The sequence below is a fragment of the Panthera tigris genome, chromosome A1, assembly GCF_018350195.1.
Source record: "Panthera tigris isolate Pti1 chromosome A1, P.tigris_Pti1_mat1.1, whole genome shotgun sequence".
NCBI classification, from domain to species: Eukaryota; Metazoa; Chordata; class Mammalia; order Carnivora; family Felidae; genus Panthera; species Panthera tigris.
Window position 1 is genome coordinate 5496866 of NC_056660.1, and position 25275 is coordinate 5522140.

The window sequence follows — 25275 nt, forward strand, 5'->3', positions numbered from 1 at the left end:
GATGCATATAGTAAACCCCATCGTTCTAGTAGGCTTTATGTCACATGTAGCCACAGTAAAATCATTCTAAATTTTTCCTCTTCCTTTAGGTTCTCCACTGTATGGAAATCTTCCGATGGGTTTTGGAGAGAGGCGAGCATCGCCTCTCTCATTTCATCTCTCACCCGGGTGAATTCGATCCCCGGTTGGCAAAAGGCTGACTGGTCCCAGTTTAGTTACATGCCAGCTGTTCTGGTGCCGTAGGGAGCTGAATCCTTCTTGCTGCTACCCCTGCTCGGCTAAGCCTTTGTGTGCTGATAATGATGGCTTTCTGGTGGGAAGTAACACCGCTGTCCTGCTGGTGAAGATAGGGAAACAAAGGTTTGGGGAGATTACATCGCTCCGCGTGCAGTCTTGACGGATCTCTCGTGTTAGGGACCTTTTGAGAGCCTTGCGTGGTTCGGTCCCTGCCCACCTCATCATCGTGGCCCCACGCCCACCCTGCACGGCTCACCCCTCACCCCCCTGGGCGGGGGTCTGCCTCCGTGCCCTTCCGCAGGCTCATTTCCTTTTGCCCTTTCCCCTCTCACCGCCCCCTTCCTCCCAAGTAGCCATCTACCCCACCCCATGCTGCTCTGCCTGAAGTGGTGTTCTCACCGTCATTTCCACAGACGGTGGCCAAATGATGTTCTGAAGGCTGGCTTGGGGACCTCAACCACTCACCTGGGTTTGGGGGCTACTTTTTCCCTTTGAAAAAATCACTGGAGATGTTACATATCTGAGTGAAATAAAAACAGCCAAACGACAGGAAAGATGTTTTCCTGAGTGGGTTGTTGGAGTCATAACAGTGCTATTCGGTTTAAGCAACGTGGGAAGAAATAGTTTGTCAGCAGCGTGCTTCAGGAATAAACCGGATTGTCGAAATGGGCTTTTCCACCCTCGAATTATCAGCAAGCCATAGCTTACTGATGCGTTCATTCGCAAATGATTTCTTAGGACTTCTTGTCTCTTCTTCTGTACGTTATTGGCAAGATTTAACAAAGAACAATGCCCACAGGTATTTGCCTCTAACGCGGTTGAAATAAAACCCGGACGAGAACGATCCATTCCATGGGAATTTCCCCAGCAGGGTGTACAGAGCGGTCTTGTGACTTATCTAAAGGATGCTATCTTCTTTGAGGCTTTTGGCGTGTCCCAGAATTCTCCAGTTGGCTAAGGAGTTTCTCCTTCAAGGAATAAATTATTCCCAGATGGTAATCCATTTTGACCGAGGCGGGAGATACTGTTTCCTCGGAAAACGAAGATGCACACTGACTTATCCTTCCAAACTAATGAACAGAAATAGAAGGTTTATCCTGTCTCGTCTAAAAGTCACTTTCAGTGTATTCAGATCACCTCAAGTATAAACATTTAATGCCAGGGAGCATTTCACTTTCTTGACGGTGGAAATTAATGCATCACCAGACTCTGGAAGCTATAGTTGGAAAAGGTCTTTTAGTGTTCCCTCTTTTTCTCTCCGCGCCGCGTTGCCAGCAGAGCGTTGAGTAGTCCTGAGGGGCTCCATGGAGGCGCCATCCTCGTACGTGAGCTCTCAGTCCTACAGGTAATCACAGTCCGCCCCCGTTTAAAGGCCATCAGGCATCGGGTGTTGCACACTTTGTGCGGAAGTCTCCCACTGTTTGTGCCCATCGGTCAGGGGAACAGTTGGGTGTCACTGCATTCTTTCCACAGTCTGACTGGAGAGAAGAGGGTTCTCCCAGGTGAGACACTGCTTCAGAGTCTATTCTGTATACTTCTGGGTATTTCCAGTTCCTCTTTTGCCTGACTTCCAACACTGTGGTTCTCAGTCTGGGCGATTTTGTCCCCGGGGGACATTTGGCAACGGCTGGAGAAAGTTTCCGTTGTCAGCTAGTGACTGGGTGCTCCTGGCATCCAGGCAAGCCGCCAAACATCCTGCGATGCACAGGACAGTCCCGCGCAACGAAGAATTACCTGGAAAAATGTCAGTAGTGAGTGCCAAGGTTGAGAAACTTGGGACTGATGCAGTGCGCACCCTAACTCAGGTTTCGGGGGTTTACTGCTGCTCCCCAGGTTTGCACATGCGTTTACTTCCATATGTGGCCCAGAATTCCTGTCCTAGGAATCTAATTTTCTGTCCTCCTCAATTCTCTCCTGAAAGTTCTTCCCGTTAGGTGCTGGTACTTCAAAGGAGTCCTTTCTAATGTTTTTCCCTCTTAAAATTGTTTCCTTTTTTTCTCTGGGATCCATTTTTCTAGCTCAGTAAGGAAAACAATCTGTTATTTGCAGTTTGTTGCAAAGTGGGTGATCTTTTTCATGTCACTTGACTTCTCTTTGCTGCCCTAGTTTTCTCGTCTGAAACATGAAGGTGATGATATTATTTCCTACGGTTGTTAGAATATCAAAGGAATATCACGTATGTCAGTATTACATATTAGTAACACTAATAATTATGCATTACTATTACGTATATTGGCAAGCATACGAATATATGTAAAGTGCTCAAAACCGTGCCGGTCATATAGTGGGTAACATGTTCTCTCCTTTCATTGCAGAATTTCTTACCATGCTTTACAATGTTCTCTTTATGTCTATAAAATATGAAACACGTTCTAAGCCCTTCATGTTAGACCAATGCTTTGAATGTTTAATTTCTTTTAGTACATGAATCAGCCAACATTTGAAACACTAGTACTAAAAGGAAATTCAAAGAGTTGTCGAACCATAATTGTGAACTTTGATGGTCAGGTTGGTCTCACACCTCTTCTAACTTTTCCATCTGGTCGGCATGGACTCTGAACTCCGTTAGGGCTTAGTGTAGGTTGAACTTCAGGGAACTCGGGTCTTTGTTGTCCATTCATTTACCCGTAGATTGTGACAAGGAAATCCACCTTGACCTAAATTGAATAGGAAGAAGCTCTGAAACTCTCTGAAACTCTCCATTACCTACCTGGGGCTGATGTAGCACCTAAGAATGCAGACCTTATAGTCTTTGAATTTCTATCTTAGAGGAATCTGGGTGACAATTCAATCATCATCATCGGTATCTGGTATAAAATCCCCGGCTTATAGGTGGGGAAACTGAGACTTAGAAGCTAACATTTTAAAGAACATAAATAACAGCAGAGCTGGAACCAGAGAACGGGGCTTTATGGTCTTCTAATGCTCATTGCTGGGATTTTTTTTCCCACTAACCTTGACTCCCTTCTCACCACCTCATTTTTCTCAACATGCTTTTGTTTCTCCCTCGATAGCATTATGTGTCTTTGTTATCTGTTCTTTCTATTGTGACTTTAAGATGTTGACCGCTTGGTGGGGGTGGGGTGCGTGTCTGGGTGGCTCAGTCGGTTGAGCATCTAGTTCTTGATTTTGGCTCAGGTCATGATCTAGCAGTTCGTGGGATTGAGCCGTGAGTCCGTCTCTGTGCCGACAGCACGGAGCCTGCTTGGGATTCTCTCTCTCCCTCTCTCCCTCTCTCCCTCTCCCTCTCCCCCCCCCCCCACTCTGCTGCTTGCATTCTCTCTCTCTCAAAATAAATAAACATTTAAAAACGAAGGAAGGAGGGAAGGAAGGGGGAAAATACTGATCACTTGGTACCAAATTTTAATGTGTCACTCTTTTTATCAGTATTCCTACATTAATATGACCAGAACCAGTGTTCTCCATCTCAAGTAAATGATATCACCGTTGGCCTAGGTACTCAGGCAAAAACCTGAAATCACCCTTGATTCCTCATGTTTTTTTCCACCCCACCAAGTCCTAAATCCTGTCATTTATACCTTCAAAATATGTGCCAATTCCTATCGCTTCTTTCCACCTCCAACATAACCACTCTGGCCTGCAATGTCCAATAGAACTTTCTGGACAGTAGTGACGCTCTGTATTCCCTTCTGTCCGACATAGTAATCACTAGCCACCTGCGACCGTTGAGCATTTGAAATGTAGCTAAGTGTATCTGAAGAACTGAATTGTTTTTAATAACAGCTTTTCAATACATAATTTACCTACAATTCACCCAAATGCTATGGTGTTTAATATATTCAAATAGTTGTGCAACTGTCACCTTAAGCAATGTTTGAGCATTTTAACCTCCCCCAAAAGAAACCCCATACCTGTGAGCAGTTACTTTTCATTTACCCCCCCTAAAAAACCCACCTCCTGTCAGTCACTAATCTACTTTCTGTCCCTATAGACCGGCCCATTCTGAACAGCTCAGGAAGTACAATCCTACAATAGATGGCCTTTTGTGACTGGCTTCTTTCACTTAGCACGAGATTTTCAAGGTTCACCCACATTATAGCATATTTCAGTATTTTATTCCTATTTATTGCCCAATAATGGAATAGTAGGTGTTTTGACATTTTTCCTTCCTTTTAATGAAATTCTGCCTAAGTTTCAAGTCTCTCCCCTACGCTTCGAGATCATCCCTTTGTAAGTCTGTGGCCATCCCTCTGTGGATAACTCCTATGTTCCCCAACAGCCGTCCCTTAGTTTAGGTGTCTAGCTAATGCAGCCCATAATGTCACTTTACAGTTCATCTTCCCTTATATCCACAAATTTACCTATCTAGAATCAGGAGAAAGGCCATGCCCTGGAGCTTGGTGTAGGGCCCCACGAGCCCCAGATTCTGCCTATGATGCTACTCAACCATTTTGGTGTTTTAGGAAACTGAACAGATCTTGAATCTTTCATGAGAATCAGATTCCTCAAAGCAGATGTGTAAATCAGCAAGCCCAAATATGTATGGCGGCCACTGGGCTGGAAATTTGAACACAAAAATCCCTATATACTTGGCCTGTAGGCCACAGATCTAAATTTGAGTATAGAAGGACATGAGAGGAGATTGGCAGTGGCATCCAAAGAAACCATTCCTGATGTTGAAACAGCCTTCAGCCCCTCAGGATAATAACCAGACTTTTCACAGCCGGCAAGTTAGACAGTTCTATTAGAGTTCAGCCTCACTGATTGTTTTATCCATTGTGATAGTCATCCCTGAAAAGAAAAAAAGTGGAAAAGGTTTAAAAACAATTGAAGCTTCAAAAGCCTCGCTGTATTTTCTAGATGTCTCTCGTTGGATTGTCCACATTCCTCCAAATGATAGACTTCATGCGGTTGCATATGAGAACATGAGTAGTGAATTCTGAGTTCGGCAATCGTGAATTGATTTGTATTCGTGTAATTAGCTTCCTTTATTGGCCTGTAATTCCAACTTAGCAAAAATTAAAAATGCAGAGTAAGAGAACACTCAAAAAAAGTCTAATGCTGGCATTTAAAAAGATAGACTATTATGTCCTTACCCTTCCCTGTGTTTAACCCAACAAAGGGACATTTTAAAATTTATAAAAATGTAAATTTCAGTGCAGTTCAAGTGTTTGGTTCAGTATGTTGGAAACCGGATTTTGTTTGCTTCATTTGGAGAAAATATCAGATGAAAAAACTCACCGTTAGAAGTAGGAGGCATTAGAATCACAGATGATGCAATTTTTGAAATTCCCTGACGATTTAATAAATGTTTCCAAAGTTCTGTTTTTGTGTTCTGAAAAAGACAGATTGCAGTGCTCTTCCCCAGAAGTTAGTAATAACTTCTTTGTTTTTCAGATACTCCGTTGGCCAGTGGCCAGGCCACAGACTATTTATTTGTTGGAAATATTGTTTACACGGTAAGTTTACCTCTGTTTACGGAACCGTTCTTAAGTGGCATATGTGTGGGCTTGGCCTCTGAAAACCCTTTATATAAGGCCTTCCTTCATGTTATTTGTTTCAAATCGTTAAACCACATAGTATAGATTCCTTAGAGTTCAAAATGGTTGTGAAATGCTTACCTCACTTTTTTAGTGGAGATTTGACAGAGTCGATTTCTGGACAGGTGATTAACAGATCACCCCATTCTTCAAATGACACTTTCACATCTACCTGTGAAAAAGGCAACGCTGAGAAAGGTTATTTTCCCTAAATCTTTCCAAGCTAAGAAAAGGACAAAAGTAACTCCAGCTGCCTCTGGAGGGGAGATTTGCGATTCTCCTAGAAAGTAAAAATAAGTCACCGAGGATAATACATTTTCCCCAATTCCTTTGTTTTCACAGTATGTTGTTGTCACTGTGTGTCTGAAAGCTGGTTTGGAGACCACAGCTTGGACTAAAGTAAGTTTTCTCTGGAATTGTTTCTCTATCCTTGTAGGTATTTTGATGGCATGCGATCTTTTTAAGCCTTGGGAAAACAATCAACAATATTTGGTTTGCTCATTTAAATTTTGCACGTAAAAATTGTCTTTTTATCTTTATCAGGGCCAATTTGCAACCCAAACTTTTCTGATGATTCATTTGCTTGGCACTTAGTAACGGCTCTAAACTCTTAACAGTTTTCTCATGTCAAATATATATGCATGTTTTTAAAACAAAACAAATACAGAAGATACAGAAGGACAAAAAGGAGAATTTTTAATTTCCTTCACTTTACCACCAAGAGACAGTTGGTATTAACACTTTTCTGGGTAACATTACAAACTTTGTTCCATGTGTATTTTTAATAGGAGAACGCATTACAGAGCATATAGATAGTTTGGTGATCTTTTTTCAGTTAAAAATACATCATGAACATTTTCCATACCTAAAAGTATACTTGCACAAAACCTTTCTTCATGATTAAAGAGTATTAAGTTTTATCGATATCCAACACTTAATCATTCCCCAACTTCAGACGTTTTGGTGACTTGCCACGTTTCAGGATGATGACCCATGTTTCACGTTTGTCTGTCACTGCTGTTTTCATAGGCTTCTGCTTCTGGGAAAGTGAGGGAGGAGGTTGGAGCTGGATGTGGAAGGAGGGAATCTATTAATAGACAATGGCAGTTAATCCAGATGAGAGGTGATGGTGGCTTGACCCGGGGTGCTACAGGAGGAGGTAGTGAGAAATGGCCAGATTCCAGATGTATTTTTTTAAAAAGCCAGCAGCCCTTGATGATGGATTACATCATGGGGCGCGGAGGAAAGGATGACATTGAGCATCGTCATATTAAGAGGACAGAGGAGAAAAAGCTAACAGCTCAGTAGGCACTTAAAGGATTGTTAAGACATAATATCCATCCCAGATTTGTAAAAAGTTCTTTGGAAAATGAAGAGAACGGCCGAAATCTCAATAAGTAAGAACATCTTGTTCTTTTTGTCCATTCGGTGCTTTCTTACTGGATTAACGAGGCCTGGCTTTATGTAGCTCCGAGTTGGAGCAGACGCTGGTGAGGACCAGCGGGGGGCCTACTAGAAGTACAGGATGGGTCTAGGAGAAGGTCAGCTGCGGCAGCAAAAGCACCTTGATCTTAGTTTGGAGCCACCGGTTACTTGAAATCATTGTTAAATATTCTGAGACGAGGCCATTAGAAGATGGAACTTTGCAATGGCGAGTGATGGGTCAAAATGCTTCCCATAAGGAAGGGTGGCTTGGACACAGGGATTCTGCTGCAGGTGGGGTTCAGGTGGCTCTCCTGGGCCAGCGGACAGGCCCTGCCTTGAGCGTGTGTTTCCTTTTGCAGTTCAGTCATCTGGCTGTCTGGGGAAGCATGCTGATCTGGCTGGTGTTTTTTGGCGTCTACTCAACCATCTGGCCCACCATTCCCATTGCTCCAGATATGAAAGGACAGGTCAGTGCTGCTAATTGCGAATGGGCTTTCCGTGTCCAGTGTCCGATGGTGATGATGCTTTCCGCGTGTGGGCTTCTCCGGTCTCGTGACGCTGATGAACTTCAGGAGAGGCTGGTATTGCCTGCTTCCGTCAAAATTCAGAGGGAGGGAAATAAACCAGATCAGAGCACCTGGGAGAGGTGGTCTTGTCCACACCAACGGCATCTGAAATTTTAACTACTGTAAGTAGTCAGCTTAAATCCGCTGACCTACCTGGCGTGTCCTCATTTCCATAATGGAATGTGTGTTGATTACACACAGTTCTGATGTGTACAGGTAGTTTTTGGCCCTTGGAAAACTGGAGTTGTTTTGAGTCATTCACAATCCAATGATTATGCTGATGGTAGCTGTGAGGTTAAGTGTATTGTTATTCTCTGACTGATAGTCTCCTGTGCAAGATAAATCTAACACCTCTATGAACCAGATCGTTAATTCACCAGAATATCTTCTTGTTCATCTCTTGAACTAGAGAGGCTGAGGTTGAAGACCTATACGCTTGTTTGAATTGTTTTAATATTTTCTTTTCTTCTGTATTTGTCCGGTGTTTGAGATTGAGCCATCAACGGTGATGGATCTTAGAGTCCCACAGTATTGGTTCTTGAGAGGAGTTTGACAATCCTAGGTTCCAAACCACCCCAGGTTACAAATGAAGCCATGCAGGCCCTGACACTCCAGGCTGACCCTACAGACCCCATTTCGGGGTCTGCCCATAGCCAGAGCTGCCCAGAGACCCCCGGCAAGTGGCTGCCCCGGGCCCTGTGCTTTGGAGGCCTCCGTGATGGCTGTCCCTGGCTGGGTATGTTCCTCTTCGCAGGGTGAGGAGCCCATGGTACACAGAGCCAGAACCCTTACGTCTAGTCCCTTCCCTGGGTTCCTAGGACACTGAGTTTCCTTCCCGAACAGCCACAAAAGCCAGCTTCCCAGGCCTGCCTGGCCCTCTTCCAAGATCCAGGTCTGTGTGAACACCCCTTGCCCCAAGGGGCAGCTGGGTGCCAGGTACGTGCACTGCGCCAGCTGGCTGTTTGCATCTTTACACCCACCCCCATGTGCATGAGGCAAGGGATGAGAAGAGAAGGCCTGGGGGTCAGGGGTTTCCACTCGTGTCCCTGCACCAGGAATACATATTTTAGGGACAGGCCTGTCTGTGGCACAGCCGACTGCTGTCTTAGCCTCACTTACTCTGCCGAAATAAGCCGAAACTCCTGGGTCTACCCAACGCGAGATACATGGGCAGCGGCCATGTCGTGTGAGATAATCCGGGGGTGGCATTGCTTGTCTCTTTTGCTTGGCGAATCAGTAGTCGACATCCCAGGGTGTCCGGGACCTCCCCTGAATGTGGGTGCTGAGCAGGGCAGACGTGTTCTTCAGGAGTAGGCTTGTATGTCTCCTGACGCGTCTTTGCCATCCGTAAGCAACGAGGCCAAACATACCTCTTCCAAATCCGAGTGACAGAGGAAATTATAGAAGATGGGTGTAGCAAGACAAGCATCTCCCGGCAAAGATACTTTGTACATGTAAAGAAATCAGTTCTACTTTAAAGCAATGGGCTCCATCCCTAAAACAAACCAAGTGCCTAGAATATCTGCTTCACATTCTCTTCCTTCTGGGCAAGGGCAGGTGTGGTCTCATGACTGTTTCTCTCGGGGAGTTTTTACGGTGCGGAGAACAGCTGATTGCTGAAGGGACTTTCTTATGTTAGAGAAAAGTGATGGCTGGCAGAATGGAATCCGTCCACGCGTGGCCGGCCAGCAAAAACTGCTAGTTTGGAAACCCCTCCCGGCACTTCAACAAAGAGAAGCTCGCATGAACCCCCTCTGTACGCATTTGTAGCTGCAACTCCAGTCCAAATGTGCACGAGGTAGTCTGGTTTCCAACTCTCACTCCGATCAAGAGGTTACTTTCCACGTTCAGAGAGGCCACATTTGCCGGGCAGACCCTAACAGGCCACATTTTCACTATCCAAGTTGCTTCCTGTGTGAAGCCTCGACTGAAATTTCTGTCGTTGAGGACCTTTCAAACACATTTAACCAGGTAGTCCTACCACCCCAAAGCAAAGAAACGATAATATCAAACCACATTTCACTTTGGCATACACATGGTTTTATTTTTCACGTATTCCCCGTCGTTCTAACTTTTTTGTGGGTTGGTTTGCGTGAGGCAAAGGAAGTCTTGAAATCCAACATGGCTGGCCGGGACTGAGGTTCTCGCTAGACGTTGAATGAGATGATTAGCGTAGTTTTCATGTCACAGGATTTCTAAGTCAGTATTCTGCTGTCTGTGTTTAAAGAGCTGTTTATTATCGCTAGTCTTCGTCTGGGGGAGACCTCTTAGTGGGGACAGGTGTCAGAGAACAATGTCAGAGCCAACCCAACGCTCTTTCACCTGCTGTCTGCTGCCCAGTGGTTTGTTCATCCTTTGAACACTTTTGAAGAAGCCCTTGCATGGAGAGTGGCCAACACTAGCCTGAGGTCTCCCAAAGACCTCCTGCTGACTCCGAAGGGATTTTAGGCTATCGTAAAGAAAGATGGGAGCCGGGCTCAGGTACAGGCAGAAACAGGGCTCCTTAGGGTTACTGTTGAAAATGTGCCCAAGCCATGGTCATCCCTTTGGTTCTGGGTTGGTATTATGGACTCAGTGTTTGTGTCCCTAACCTCTGATTCACGTGGTAAAGCCCTAACCCCCAGTGTGATGGTATTTGGAGGTAGGGCCTTTGGGAATTTATTAGGTCATCGAGGGGATTAGTGCCCATAGAAGAAGGGGCCAGAGAGCTAGCTTCCTTGGTTTCTGCCATGTTGAAGCTGTGATGAAAAGTTAGATGTCTGCACCGGAAAGACCAGGCTGGCACCCTGATCTCAGGCGTCCAGCCTCCAGAACCATGAGAAATAAATGTCTGGGGCTGATAAGCCACCCCATCTATGGTATTTCCTTATAGTAGCCTGAGCTAAAACCATTGGCGAGTGCTTAGGAGTGAGGGGTACTCTGGGAGAAGACTGTTGTTGTTGTTGCTGTTACATGTTTTTAGTGACTTGTAGAAACCTTTTTTTGTAGTTCCCAAAGCGGTAGGATTTTGGCAAATGAAGATGGTTCTTTTGAGCTTGGGAATTCAACCAGTGTAATGGCAAACGGCATTTCTCACTGAGGAGCCCAAGACAGATACCCCACACAAAACATTCTGTCTATTCATAACATCCTAAACTGTTGAAAAGATGCATTGTTTCTGCTGGGGTTTCCTAACAGATTTAGTTCAATATTTCTTTCTTTGTCTCATCCATTATGTTTGGAGTTTTTCTCATGGCGGGGAGAAGGCAGGTTTTCCCTCGAGGGCAAAGGAGGAGAAGGCTCTAGATGAGAGTGATTTTCCACCGTCAAAGGGTCTTTATCTTCCCTCCAGTACCTCATGATATGGTACTCGAAACCCAGCCAGACAGTGAGCCAGGAAGTCTCAGTGGCAGTTTCTGAACTCAGAGAAGTCATCTGAAAATATGCAACATTTGTGGGATTTTTAAGGGACACCCTGTTTTTCTATTTTTCTAGGCCCATGCTAGATCGAAAGCGAATTAAAAACTCAAGTTGCGTCTATCCTGGTTACTGCCAAAGTCCCCTACCAGGGAAAATATGTGCTGATGTTTTCCCATAGAGGACCGTATGTTTTTCTTTCTCCCAGTAGCATAACCATGGGTTACAGGCGTCTCCATAATGGGTCCCCAAAGCCAGTGCTTGAAGGTGGCTTAGCCCAGAGTTGCCTGCTGAAGGGAGAGCTTTCAGTTAGAGGAAGACTTTATCTAAAACTGGATCGGGAAACATATTTACATTTTCTTCATGTATTTCTCAAGGCTTTTAACTTGGAGAGTATCTGAGGGGATATCATCTTATTTGACCTCTGTGTAAAAGTCAAGAGACCTGCCCTAACTAGCTTTATAACCTTTGGTAAGTCCCTTAGTCCGCGTTAATTTCCTTATCGGCAAAGTCAGTGTAATATTACACTAATTACCTCAGAGGCACATGGTACAGATATAACAAGAAAACCTGAGGGAGGTAGAAGACATGCCTGCTCTTTTTCCTGGAGTGACCAATTATTTTTGAACTTTTGTAAACAGAGATATTGTACACTCGGCTCCCAATTCTTTTGGCCAGAGGATTTTAACGTTTTATAGGTTCTAGATGTGATATTTATCCGTAAGTTCAGGTGACTACCTGCATCTGAATCATCTGGGCTGCCTGTTAAAAAACAACCTCCTCCCCACCCAGAAAATATGTTCTTCCAAGGCACGCGTGCACGCACGCACACACACACACACACACACACACAATATCACAGTCCCTGGGTGTGTAGCCCCAACCTCTGAATTTTAATAAACCTTCAAGCTATTCCTCCCTTTGGTGTTTGAGAACCACTGCTCTAAGACACCTAAAATATTACTCCATCAGTGTTCGAGTCATGCAGGGTGTTATAGGGAGAACATGGTATGTTTAAAATATTCACAAATAATTTATGTCTCATGGGCAGTGCTTACGTAAGACATGGCAGGCATCGCCAGTGACTGCTTTAAGGCAGCTAGCTTTCCAAATAGAGAATTATACCAGAGGACATTACATCGTTCACCATGGAAAAATATTCCTCATCAACTTTGGTGCTTTTCCTTTAACGTTCTTTTCATTGCTAGTAAAAGAGGAGAAAAAAACCTTTCACTTCAAAGCTTACAAACTGCTAACTCTGTAGTGCCAAGCTCCAGGCTTCAGCCAGTTTCTGGCCTATGACAGGCTTTTTTTTTTTTTTTTTTAATCCTAAATACAGGAATGGGTTTACGTTTGAGTTTTATACCCACACTCGTGTATACACAGTGCAAATCCCAACGGACTAACAGTCTACAGAATGGAGGTATCATTGCTGACCATCGTTGGTCAAAGAGATCCACTACTCATCTTCCCTAACTGACTGCTTTCTCCTGGACTTGACAACCTAGTAAGATCTCAGGCCCAGGTATTTTCCACACAGAATGTTAAAAGAGGGGTTTTTGTTTCCAAGTGCCTCAGGGAGGCAAGCAAGGGAGAAGGGTAACAGCCCCATCGGCCACCACCTTTGCTCAGCTGGAGTTCTAGAACATCTCTGCAGGACAAAGGCCCACCCAAGGGCCAGGAGGGAACTTGTGCCCGGCTTAAGTTTCCTGGCATGGGACAATGTTGTTCACCCCCAGCCTCCATCCTCCTCCACGCTTTCCCGAGGGGCCTGGTTCGTAGGCACATACAAGGCCTTGTGCAAGAGGTCCAGCACCTTCGGGGACTCATTTCCCCCCCTGACTCCTGGGGAGAGCTTGATCCCAGCCCCTGCTGTCATAAGTGATTCAGAAACCCTACGGGGGACACAGGAGACATTCTCTGGGGGCTTCTGCGAGAGAAGCATGTTTGCTCCCGGAAGAAATCCATCAAAGAGATGGCTTTCTCCTGTGCGTGATGTGGTTGCTGCCGTGCCGGCCAGAGCTGTTCAACCATCAGGAGGGAAGCCCCTCCAGAATCCTGCTGCCGCCATGAAAGATGTGATATAAAGACAGAAGACCACCAGAGTCTCTTGCGTGAGTGTTGGGCCACCAAATGAAGCCAGCCTTGTAGTGCCCCCACCCTGCACCCACGCCCACTCTCCAAGGAGCACCTCATGCATGTGCCACCCGTACTCTGTCAGTAGCAGGTGCATCGAAAAGGCACTTGACCCTCATGTCGGTGTTGGGACGTTTCTTTTATAGTCACCAGTATGCAGTCAATCAAGGAAGTATGTGCTTTAAAAAAAAAAAAAACAGGCTTAAGGCTTAACATTGCATATTACACCGTATTCGAACTTGGGCGCTTATAGATTTATTTAAAGATTTGGTAAAAAATTACTTTAATATCACAATCGTTAGTGTTTTAGGTAATAACATCCCAGAAACACCTAACATGAATACTGTAAAGCTTATTGGAGTTCTCTTTAATATAGCAATATTGAATAGAGTAGGTTCTATTTTCCTCAAATAATGTTTATTTTAAAAGCCTGTGGCCCCGGCTTATATGAGAAGGGGTCAGCCTCAGGAGGTAGAAAGTTCCATCAGTAGAGACTTGTCTCTTGGCTTGAAATAACCTTGTGGTATCTCCTTTGTGCAGTTTTCTTGTTTATTGAGGTTGGCCGAATTATTTGTGGAAGTCCGATTTGTATTTTGGCTTTTAAACTTGTACATTTTGGGGGCGCCTGGGTGGCTGAGTCGGTTAAGCGTCCAGCTCTTGATTTTGGCTCAGGTCATGATCTCCCGGTTCATGAGATGGAACCCCACGTTAGCCTCTGTCTATGCTGACAGGGCGGGGCCTGCTTGGGATTCTCTCTTTCCCTCCCTCTCTCTCTCTGCCCCTGCCCTCTTCTCTCTCACTCTCTCTCTCTGTCTCCAAATAAGTAAATAAACTTTTAAAAAAATATATAGTTTAAAAAAATAAAAATAAGGTTGTACATTTTGGGTGATAATAAGATTGACTTGCTCTGTTTCTGGATGACATTCTCTGAATACATAACAATGTGAACAAAACTAAGAAGGACTCCCAGGTCTCTCCAGTGTCTGTAACTCTCGTCATCCACGTCCAGGATGAGTTTGTCCTGCTTACAGGCTCCCCACACTAATCCCTGTTGGAGACAATCACTAGAACCGAAAAACATGAACCGAACTATAACCAAAAATTCTTCATTGATAATGAAGAGAAAAACAGACACAGTTGCTTGATTAGGGATATCAAGATGAGTTCTCCCAGGCCTATGAATATCTGGGCTCTGAGATGAGAAAATTCAGGCATCGGATAACAGGTCTGTCAGAAGACAGATGGCCTTTGTAGATGTTACATGTCATGCCAAGTTGTTTTTGTTTGTCGTTCCCTGATGATCAAACAAGGGGGAGAGTATATTTTTCAAAATGTGGTAGCTCCTTAAAGCAATTTCAGATTCTTTCTACGGGCAGTAATGGGGCCAACACCACTTGGCCTGGTTGCTTCTGTGCAAGGCCTGGCGGGATCCACAGAAACAGTCTGGGTTAAAGTGACCAGGATCAAACCTCTCTCCTATTCAGTGCACATCCTAATGTTGAAAGTGGGATTTGAACTCAGTTAACCTAATGCCTAAGAAATACGTAAAGTGAAGTCTACTGTTCATAACGTCTGTAACTGTTCATTCTGAGTCTCAGTTTCGTCGGATATGTGGAGTAGATAATATCTATCTCTGGAACTAGTTGATTGAGGAAAAGAAGGCATGTAAATAATAGTAGGTAATGTTATGGGGGTGGGGAAAATGGGTGATGGGCATTAAGGAGGGCACTTGTTGGGATGAGCACTGGCTGTTGTTATGTAAGTGACACATCAAGGGAATCTGCTTGTGAAGCCAAGACTACACTGTATGTTAGCTAACTTGCCAATAAAAAAAGAAAAGAAAAGAAAGTGCATCACTGGTTAGAAATATGGCACGGCCTCCAAGGCCATTGCATAAGTGAGGGTTAAAAAGTGGGCAAATCCAGGGGCGCCTGGGTGGCTCAGTCGGTTGAGCGTCCGACTTCAGCTCAGGTCATGGTCTTGCAGTTCGTGAGTTCGAGCCCCGCGTTGGGCTCTGTGCTAACGAACAGCTCGGAGTCTGGAGCCTGCTTCGGATTCTGTGTCTCTCCACCCCACCCCACCCCCCTGCTCATTCTCTGCCTCTGTCTCTCAAAAATAAATAAATGTTAAAAAAAAAATTTTTTTTTAAAGTGGGCAAATCCAGCAACTTAATGCCCAAAGGCATCCCAACTGGGCCTGAGTTCCTCTGGTTCTCTGCAGACCTACCAGAAGTCCCGCCCTGAACCTCTCAGCAAACCTTCCGCACAAGGTCTTTGTCAGAGCGCTGCAAAATAGGTTGGGTGAACAGGTCGTACAACTGTACCAGCAGGCTAATAAATGTTTGTACGCTTGGCACAAAAAAAAAAGTAGGTAACGTTTATTGAGAACCTACTAAGTCTCAGACAAATGTGCATTCATACAAGTGTATGCTGCACACGAGCAGTTACATAGGGAATCAAGCATCAGCTCACCTGATGATCTACGAGCCGTAGGAGGGCACAGAGGCTTAGCAACAAAGCAGCAGCACCTCGGTCGGTCTGGGGAGGGCAGTAGCTGAGACTCGGCGGCTATGGAGAGCACTCAGGGTGATTGACACTGGGTACAAGCCAGATGTCACCTAAGTGTCAGGCGAATCTCCTTGAAATTGTGCTTTTTTTAAAAAAATTTTTTTTAACGTTTATTTATTTTTGAGACAGAGAGAGACACAGCATGAACGGGGGAGGGGCAGAGAGAGAGGGAGACACAGAATCGGAAGCAGGCTCCAGGCTCTGAGCCATCAGCCCAGAGCCCGACGCGGGGCTCGAACTCACGGACCGCGAGATCGTGACCTGAGCTGAAGTCGGACGCTTTAACCGACTGAGCCATCCAGGGGCCCCCGAAATTGTGCTTTGATTAACTTACATGGGAAGATGCTTACCCTGCAGTGTAGTCAAATTTTTAAAAGGTAACTGCAGAGTCAGAAACAGTACACGTACCTTGTGTGTGAGCTGCATGCTTCTGCCCTTGAACCCCGGGGAAAGTAGGTTTCAGACCATGTCTTTTTTTTTTTTTTTTTTTAGTTCCTACTCCCCCACCCCCAACACCCCTCTTCTCTTTCTTTTGGCAGTTTATTTTATTTTGGCCTCTCGTTTCAAGGATGCTGTGTGCTAATTAGAAGCCAGGCGGCTTTGATTGTGAGTTATTTTTCTCCTCGGTGAAGGGTTTTGTTGTGGTGTTGGCATTTGCCATTCATTCGGATGTTAATTTTTTTAAATATCTGTCAGCAAATTAAAGTACACATTACATGCTGATTTTGTTTGTTTGTAATATTTATACTCCGCGGTCACTGAGTATGTTTGATGTGGTTTTGAACTTTTCCTTTCTCCAAACATGTGGAAATGCGTATGTGGGGCGCTGGAGTTGAGACTCTACGCAGGAGTTTCCTTCTCTGACATCTGCAGAGAAAAACGGCCTTGACTGGTGACCACGGTGTGCAACTGTGGTCCTCCCGCCCAGGGACACCCGTGTTCTTTAGGCTTCTTCTGTTTAAGAGGTGGAGAGCTGCCTGGGAGAGGCCAGCAGCGAAAGGGTTTGTGCAAGGAAAGACAAACCTTGCAAGAAAAGTTGGGTCAGACTAAAGAGAATCACAGCCTGCGATTAGGACTTTGACACGGCTGTCGTATTTTGTGTAAACAACGATACAAAGCTGCTGTTGACGGAATCCAAGAGGACCAAAATAGTGAAAGGATTTAAAGGAGGTGAGATCTTCAGTCACTCTTGTTGCGTCGTAAAATATTAGCACCCATCGAGGAAATTGTATGCTTCTGAAACCAAGATTAACCAGCTGTTAGAGTGTTTGGCATTCCTTTGGCTAAAGACAGGAAAAGAGAAATCTAGGGTTACCTGTATCTGTGCCTATCGTGCTCATTCATTCATGGGTTTTGTTTTCGTTTTGTTTTTTTTTTAATTTTTTTTTTTTAATGTTTATTTTTGAGAGAGAAAGACAGAGCGCGAGAAGGGGAGAGGCAGAGAGAGAGGGAGACACAGAATCCAAAGCAGGCTCCAAGCCATCAGCACAGAGCCCGATGAGGGGCTCCAACCCACAGACTGTGAGATCATGACCTGAACCGAAGTCAGGTGCTCAAGCGACTGAGCCCCCCAGGTGCCCCTGGTTTTGTTTTAGTTTTTTAATTGCTACACCCTGATTGTAATAAAGGATAGAACCTGAAAGAAGGACGTGTTTAAATGTGGAGATTTCAGAGTGCCGGTGAAGGCAAGCCCCGCCCACCCTTCTCAGCCTCAGCAAACAAGCCTTTTGCCTCCTGGGTGGAGGACCCTCTTGTCATCAGTCACCCGCCCTACATCTTTGTGGTCACAGCCCCTAAATCCCTTCCCCTCTTCCAGAACATGTATTTAGACAGTGCTGGTTCTGCCTCTGCTCCACATCTGGTTCTGAACTTGGCATCCAGAACCAGTCAGCCAGGATGTCCATATCGTGGACCATGGTGACTGATTCAGGAATGGGCCTGGGGACCTGCACCAGGCCACTTAGAGGCAGTTCAAGGATTTGTTTTTAATAGAAACTAACAGGGGAAGGAGAAGGCACTCTTGCTGCTGGTTTGTCATACGGGGATGATGTCAGCCTGGAGTTGCCAGTGGCCGCTGTGGAGAGAGTGCCTGGCTGGGGATGAACCGAGCACAGAGGAAAAGCTGAACCAGGAGAGGACCGCTTCGAGTGCACTCCTGGATCCAGCTCTTCCTGAAGCTAGGGCCATCTCCAAACTTTCGGACACACATAAACCAGTATATTCCCATTTTTGCTTCAGACAGTTCGAGTTGGATTTCTGTTACTTCTGAGAAGAGTCCTAATTAATGAAGAAATTGCTGAGTTGCAGACACAAAAGGGAAAAGTGACTGAGACAAGTTAAGATAGGACTCTCCTCTCCTTCTGGAAAATTGACAGGCATTGTTATGTTGTAGAAAAGCAGCTGGCCAACTTTTCCCACTGTGTCTCCAAATTGAGTGCCATGGGACACTGCCTACTTTTTGTAGCCGCCCTCCCCTCCTTCCCCACCCAGAACAAGAAGACAGCCTTGGGTGGAACTAATCGTTTGCAACAGAGATGGAAGGACATGGAACATTTTCTGAGAGAGGCCTCTTGGAAGCCAATGATTCAAAATGTCTTAGAGTCTAATGGTCCTGTGCAGATCTGTCCAATAGAAATATGGGAGACACATGTATAGCGTTCAGTCTTCTAGCGGCCCCATTAAAAAGGTAAAAACAAACAGTTAAATTAGTTTTATTAATATACTTAGCCTAACTTGTGATCAACATTTAAAAAATTATTAATGACATAATTTACGTTCTGTTTGTACTAAACCTTTGAAATCCAGCGTGTGTGTTAAACTTACAGTACATCTTAAATCAGACCAGACCAACTAAGTGTTCAGTAGCCGCCTCTGGCCAGTGGGTCACTGTGCTAGACAGCACAGCCCTTGACCAACAGAGATTCGGAAACCCAGATTCATTCTCCAAGGCTAAATATAGTTCAAGCAAGATTAAGAGATGAGGAAACCTAGCCCCAGACAAGCTTGGTCCCCTCCAGGTCCCTCCCCTGCATCCAGGGTGTGGACGGACGACCTGACTTTAATTTCAGTCCCTTGTACTTAAAAAGATCTTGACTCTTCCACAAGGCTTTCCCTAAAAAATAAAATCTGGACCAACTGAGCTGTTAATCTATGCTTATTAATTGCCTTAAGCAGAGTTTTTGAAGCACGGTTTATAAAGTGTGGGTCTGATTTTAAGTAGTTGGCTAATACCCCAGACATTTCCTCCTGTATGTGGGAGGGAAGAGGTCAGGATCCAGGACTTGGGTCACGTTTATGTCCTGCTGCAACCAGCTGAGCAGTAGTCACCCGTGCCACCAAAAATAAATTAGATCTGTTCCTAACAAATGGTTAATTTGTTCAATAAGTGGCAATTTCTGAGTAGGATTATTATGTCATTTCTGAGATTATGGGAACCCTTTTGTCCTTTTTTTCCCTCTAGAGTCCCAGGCGCCTTTCTCCATCATGATGCTTAATCCAAGCCTTCTATCATTTTTACCTCCTAAATGTCTTTTATAAATATGTATCTTCCTCCATCCAGCTCTGGTCCTGTCCCGTTAGTTGATGGTGTAGCATTTTTTGCCTGGGCTGTTGCAGTAGCCTCCTGATTAGCTAATGAGCATCCAGTCTGTCTGGATCCATTGCTCTACTGTAGTCAAAATAGTCTTTCAAAACACAAATCTGATGTAGTTGTCCCCCTGGCTTCCCGTTGCCCTCAGGATAAAGTTCCAGGTCATTTACCTGGTCCCTTGGGCACCAGGAAGCCCTGACCCCCACTCCTGTGATATCGTCCCTCACTCCTCACCTCCCCCCCCCCACACACACACACACTGGTCTTCTCTTGCTTTCTGGAGTGCCCTGCTTGTACTCTCACAGTGCATTTGCACCTACTCCCCTCACTTCCTGAATGGCCTGGTCTCCGCCTTCCGCCTAGCTAATGCTTACCTAGTTTTCAGACCTCACGTGAGTCATGACTTCCCGAGGGTGCCTTCTCTTGCACCCCTGACCAGGTTACATTCTCCTAATACAGGTGCCCTTAACATGACTCTCCTTTGTTGTACTTACCACGATTAAAAATTTACGTTTGTATACGAGATAATACCTTAAACCCGTTAGGATGACCGCTACTTAAAAAAAAATAACCAGTATTATGAAACTATAGAAAAATGAAATCCGGGGCGCCCGGGTGGCTCAGTCGGTTAAGCGTCCGACTTCGGCTCAGGTCACGATCTCACACTCCGTGAGTTCGAGCCCCGCGTCAGGCTCTGGGCCGATGGCTCAGAGCCTGGAGCCTGCTTCCGATTCTGTGTCTCCCTCTCTCTCTGCCCCTCCCCCGTTCATGCTCTTTCTTTCTCTGTCTCAAAAATAAATAAACGTTAAAAAAAAATTAAAAGAAAAGAAAAGAAAAATGAAATCTTTGTGCACTGTTGGTGGGAATGTAAAATGGTGTATCACTGTAGAAAGTGGTATGGAGGTTCCTCAAAAATTTACATGCAGAATTACCATACTATCCAGCAATTCCACTTTTGGGCATATACTCAAAAGAATTGAAAGCAGGATCTTTTTTTTTTTTTTTTTTTTTTTTTTAATTTGAGAGAGACAAAGAGTGCACAAGCATGAGAGAGGCAGAAGGAGAGAGAGAGAGAAAGGGAAAATCTTAAGCAGGTTCCATCCATACTCCGCATAGAGCCTGATGCAGGGCTCGATCCCACAACCCTGGGATCATGACCTGAGCTGAAATCAAGAGTCAGATGCTCAAGTGACTGAGCCGCCCAGGCATCCCAAAAGCAGGATCTTGAAGAGATATTTGCACACCCTTGTTCATAGCAGTAGTATTCACAAGAGCCAAGAAAGAGAAACCATCCAAATGTCTGCTGGCAGGTGAATGGATAACCAAAAGATGATCTGTACATACTAAGGAATATTATGCAGCCTTTAAAACGAAAGAAATCCTGTCACGTGCTGTAATACAGATAGATAGATAGATAGATAGATAGATAGATAGATAGATAGATAGAAAAATAGAAAAATAGATAGATAGAAAAATAGATATAGATATAGATGAGCCTTGACATTATGCTAAGTGAAATAAGCCAGACCCAAAAGGACTAATACACTGATTGCATTTATATGAAGTACCTAGAGAAGTTGAATTTATAGAGACACAAGGTAGAATGGTGGTGGCCAGGGGCTGGGGGGACAGGGGAATGAGGGGTGAGTAACACTGCTCAACTAGCTACATCCCAAAAAATGGCTAAGCTGCTAAGTTTTGTGACGTGTTTTTTACCACAATTTAAAAAAATGCTTTTGAAGTACATTTATGTGATTTCATAGTTTATGTCCGTTTCTTCCTCAAAACTGTAAACTGTGTGAGGAAAGTGAATTCTCTTCAGTATGTCCTTGGACTTCTCTACCCTCTTTTCTAGCATTCAGTAAATATTTAAATGTGTGAATTAGTACAATGAAATTAAATACCTCTCACGTAGAGTTGAGGGATGGATTTGGCTTTGTGTGATAGGTTCTTAGTATCTGTTGGCTGAATGGATGACCAAAGTGGATACCAAATACTTGAACATTTGGAAATAGTCTAGCTCTGCACACGATAAGTGATTGACAGCTTAACGAATTCAGCAATGTTCTCAAGTGTGCTAAGAGCCAGTAACACAAGCCGTGCATTTTTCCCACCCAAAGAATGATTTCCAGTTGAAAGATTTTTAGAACATTTCCAGTTGAAATCATACTCGGACCATTTTGGCTACATGGGTGCTATCTGGGATATAATATTTGTTGACCCTGGTATTTGCAAATATTTGGTATTTATAAGGTTAAATTACTTCATGGGAAGGGGCGCTGGGGTGGCTCACCGACTGAGCATCTGACTCTTGATTTCGGCTCAGGTCATGATCCCAGGGTTGTGGCATCGAGCCCTGCATCAGGTTCCATGCTAAGCCTGGAGCCTGCTTAAGATTGATTCTCTCTCTCTCTCTCTCTCTCTCTCTCTCTCTCTCTCTGCCCCTCTCACCCACGCACACACTCCTTGTCTCTCTCTGTCTCTAAAAAAGGAAGAAATTCAGAAGTGTCTCTTTTGGAACTGATAGTAAAGGAAAGGCAAAAATGGAATAAAAATGAATTCTTGAGTATGTAATTTGAGGAAGTGCTAAGCTAATCAATATCCAGTGGTCTTATTATGGGAGATAAAACTGATGAAGACAGTGAGTGCATCTAGCAGAAATGCAAGTTCTCTAACCCACTACATCCTCGGATGGCATTCTCATTATTCCATTGAAAGGACTGATATATTTGGAGTAATAAATACAAGCACACAGTTGGAAGAAGAGGTTTTGATTTTTTTTTAAAAAAAGTCAAGGTTAGGTAGAGTTTAGGTAGCAGCTGGCCTCTGATAAATCTGGGATGATTTCATGGAAGAAAGCGACCTTCTCTGGGGGGCACTGGTCCTCTGTCAGATGGTAGAGCATTCCAGGTTTATGGATTGCCTTAGAAGAGAGATTTAAAGCATGGGTACATCTGGCACCAAGAGCCGAATTAGGGCACAGGATTTTTGTGTCAAGTAAAGCGATAACTACAAGAAAAGAAAAGGTTTACGATTTGAAACTCGTCTATCTTCAACACAGCATCATAATTAAGGGAAAGAAAAGCAGTAAGGAAAGTGATTCTACATCCAGTAAAAACAGAAGCGGCTGGGGGCAAAAAGAGAACGAGGGGAGGAAAAGTGATTGATAACGGGGAGCATCAGAAGTCTTCATGTGACGAGGAAGGCCAGGTGGGTAAGGGAACCTGGGAGGAGAGGGTTTTATCATTTCACCAAAGGAAATTGCAGGGCTGTGGAGAAATTTTCCTAGATGTGGCATTAAGAAAGAAACAAATTGACCGTGAATAAAGGTCCTGTAACGCAGTAGGTCAGAGTTTTACCTCTTTATGATTAATGTGGGAAAAGTAATTCTTAGAAACAAAAGGAAATAGAGGACATATGAGTGTTATTTTGTGTTAACGTATCTGACTGCTAGCTCATTTAAAATGAACCAAAAAAAAAAAAAAAAAAAAAAAGCCCTGGTCAATGTTATAAAACACACACACACACACACACACTGAATTTTCTTACCATTCAAAGAGAATTGCATTAGGGTATTATAGTAGTTTGCTATAATAACTTGTTGATCTATATGAGACTTTTAAAATCTGCGATGACTGTGATTTTAGAAAACGGCTTATGATGTCAAATAGTTTACAGGAAATATAAAATCAAGCCATTTTTAGATAACTAGCAAAATTGTCTCCTTGGGGATTTGTTCCTTTTGTTAAAAGAAAAAATAATCCTGTGTTTTTGATGGCTCACATGTAGTGGACTGACTTAGTGAAGATAGTATTCTCATACACAGCATGAAAGTGAATTCTGTTCAAGCCTTTTTGAAGTTCTTCTGACACAGGTCTTAGTGATAGATGCTATTTTAGGGCCATTTTATCTCAAAAACAACCTTTTTCTTTCAAAGAAATGGAATTAGTCCTTCATTCCTCAGTATCATTTATGTACCTGCAATACTGGGTAGTTGCCATTCTAGAAAATTGGAGTTTGGGTCCTGGGGGTCTCCAGGGCCTGCCTCTTCACCCTCTGATCTCCTGGGACGGTGAAGGGAGCGTCCGCAGCTCAAAACTCCAGACATTGAACATCGAATAGAGTGACGTGTTTGAATCTGTATTTCTGAACGCTCCATATCATTTTGCTTTCAGATTCATAGAGATGTCTCCGTTAGTTCTGTATATATTTTGCCTTCCTTAAAGCGAGTTCTTGACTGTCTCCTTCTGATGTTCTGTCATTTCCACCCCCTGCTCTTCCCTTTCTCCTAACCCGAGTCCTCTGTCAGTAGGTAGTTACCTTTTCTCCTGTTCCTAGAGCAACTCTCTTAGCAAAGTTTTGTCCACTGCTATAATGGCATAGGTTTACATTGTAGTTTGTTGATCACAGCTTGCCAAGAGGGCCCTCCTACACTCTTCACTACCGAAACTACTATCTCTGTGAATTCTGAAGCCATTTTGCAAGCCCCTCATCCCTTCAGACATGGCTTGGGAAATTGTTTTATTCATTAAGGGCTCATGAGGACATTACTCATTGCATGCAATTGCTAACAAAGGGAAGCATGCTCCTTTCCCAGTGGCTTCCTAAAAGAGCCTGCCCTATACCCAAAAAGACAACCCTCAAGGCCTGGAATACATGTCAGTCTTAGAAGATCGCCTAAGAAAATATTCGGTGAATAGACTGTAAGCAAAAGGCTGATAGCTGAACCACTCACTTGCACGCCACATTGGAGAAAAACAGGTTTGCAGTTCTTCCCTTGTGATGGAAAGCTTCTTTTTCTTTTTTAATGTTTGTTTAATTTTGAGAGAGAGAGAGAGAGAGACAGAGCGTGGGTGGGGGAGGAGCAGAGAGAGAGGGAGACACAGGATCTGAACTAGGTTCCAGGCTCTGAGCTGTCAGTCAGCACAGAGCCCGACGCGGGGCTCGAACTCACGAGCCATGAGATCATGACCTGAGCTGAAGTTGGACGCTTAACCCACTGAGCCACCCAGGCACCCCAAAAAGCTTCTTGAGGACAGCCCACTTCTTGGCAGGTAGAAGACACTTCAGTAAGTGCGGAAGGAACAGATGACTGAGGTAGGAGGGAAGGGCTAGAATATAACCCAAATGAGTTGCCCGCCCCCGCCCTTACCCCCAGTCATCACCAGTCAGGCTCCCTCAGATGTGCTGGGTGACTTGTTAGTTGTTGTTCAATTTGCATCAACATTAAAGAATAATGTTATAAGATGGTACGAACCATATGGTGAATCTAAATAATTTTGACTAGTTCTGTGTCATCCACATGCTTGGCCTCTAGAACCTTCTTTGTCTTTCTCTGGCTTTCGTGTGTTCCCTCATGCGCCCCGTCCAGGGGTGTCTTCACCCTCTGCAGTCACACAGGCTTAAACCTTTAACCTACTTCCCCTTGCCCCCCCCATCACCAGAGCTGCCCCCCCCCCCACCATTAATTTTCACCTGTGCCGCTGGGCTTGTGTTACAGCCTTTAGAGCACTGTACCCCCGGCCTCATGGCAGATAGTCTATGTTATTTGCCCCAAGAGGGCTCACATGGTCTGCACATATATTTGGTCTACAGGGAACGTTCAAGTGGCAGGAGAGGGGAGAGACCCTTTGGCCTTGACGACAAGATTTTAAATGAACTCAAAGAATCAGGACTCTGGATATTGTCTTTGGTTGTGGCTTATTTCCATGAAAAAAGAATCTTAAAACTTCAACTCTTGTTCCCCGCTAGTGTCTCTTTCTTAGAAATTATTCAGTGAACACCCAGGAAGATATCTCTAGTGGCGGCAGTAAATGAAGTCTGATGGAGAGCAGGTTTTTCTATCAGCCATTAGCCTT

The 25275-nt window shown here is 44.4% G+C and overlaps 1 protein-coding gene across 17 annotated transcripts in view; it reads left to right on the top strand.

Annotated features, from left to right (window-relative positions):
* LOC102959813 (phospholipid-transporting ATPase IB) overlaps positions 1-25275 on the top strand; it is a 609397-nt gene that overhangs the window by 444467 nt on the left and 139655 nt on the right. For 16 of the 17 annotated variants that reach the window (XM_042984757.1, XM_042985236.1, XM_042984810.1 and 13 more), the window contains 3 exons: positions 5596-5657; positions 6081-6137; positions 7523-7630. In XM_042984757.1, the coding sequence (XP_042840691.1) occupies positions 5596-5657; positions 6081-6137; positions 7523-7630 (227 nt within the window). The remainder of the gene's footprint in view (positions 1-5595; positions 5658-6080; positions 6138-7522; positions 7631-25275) is intronic. The other variant, XM_042985284.1, reaches the window with a different exon arrangement.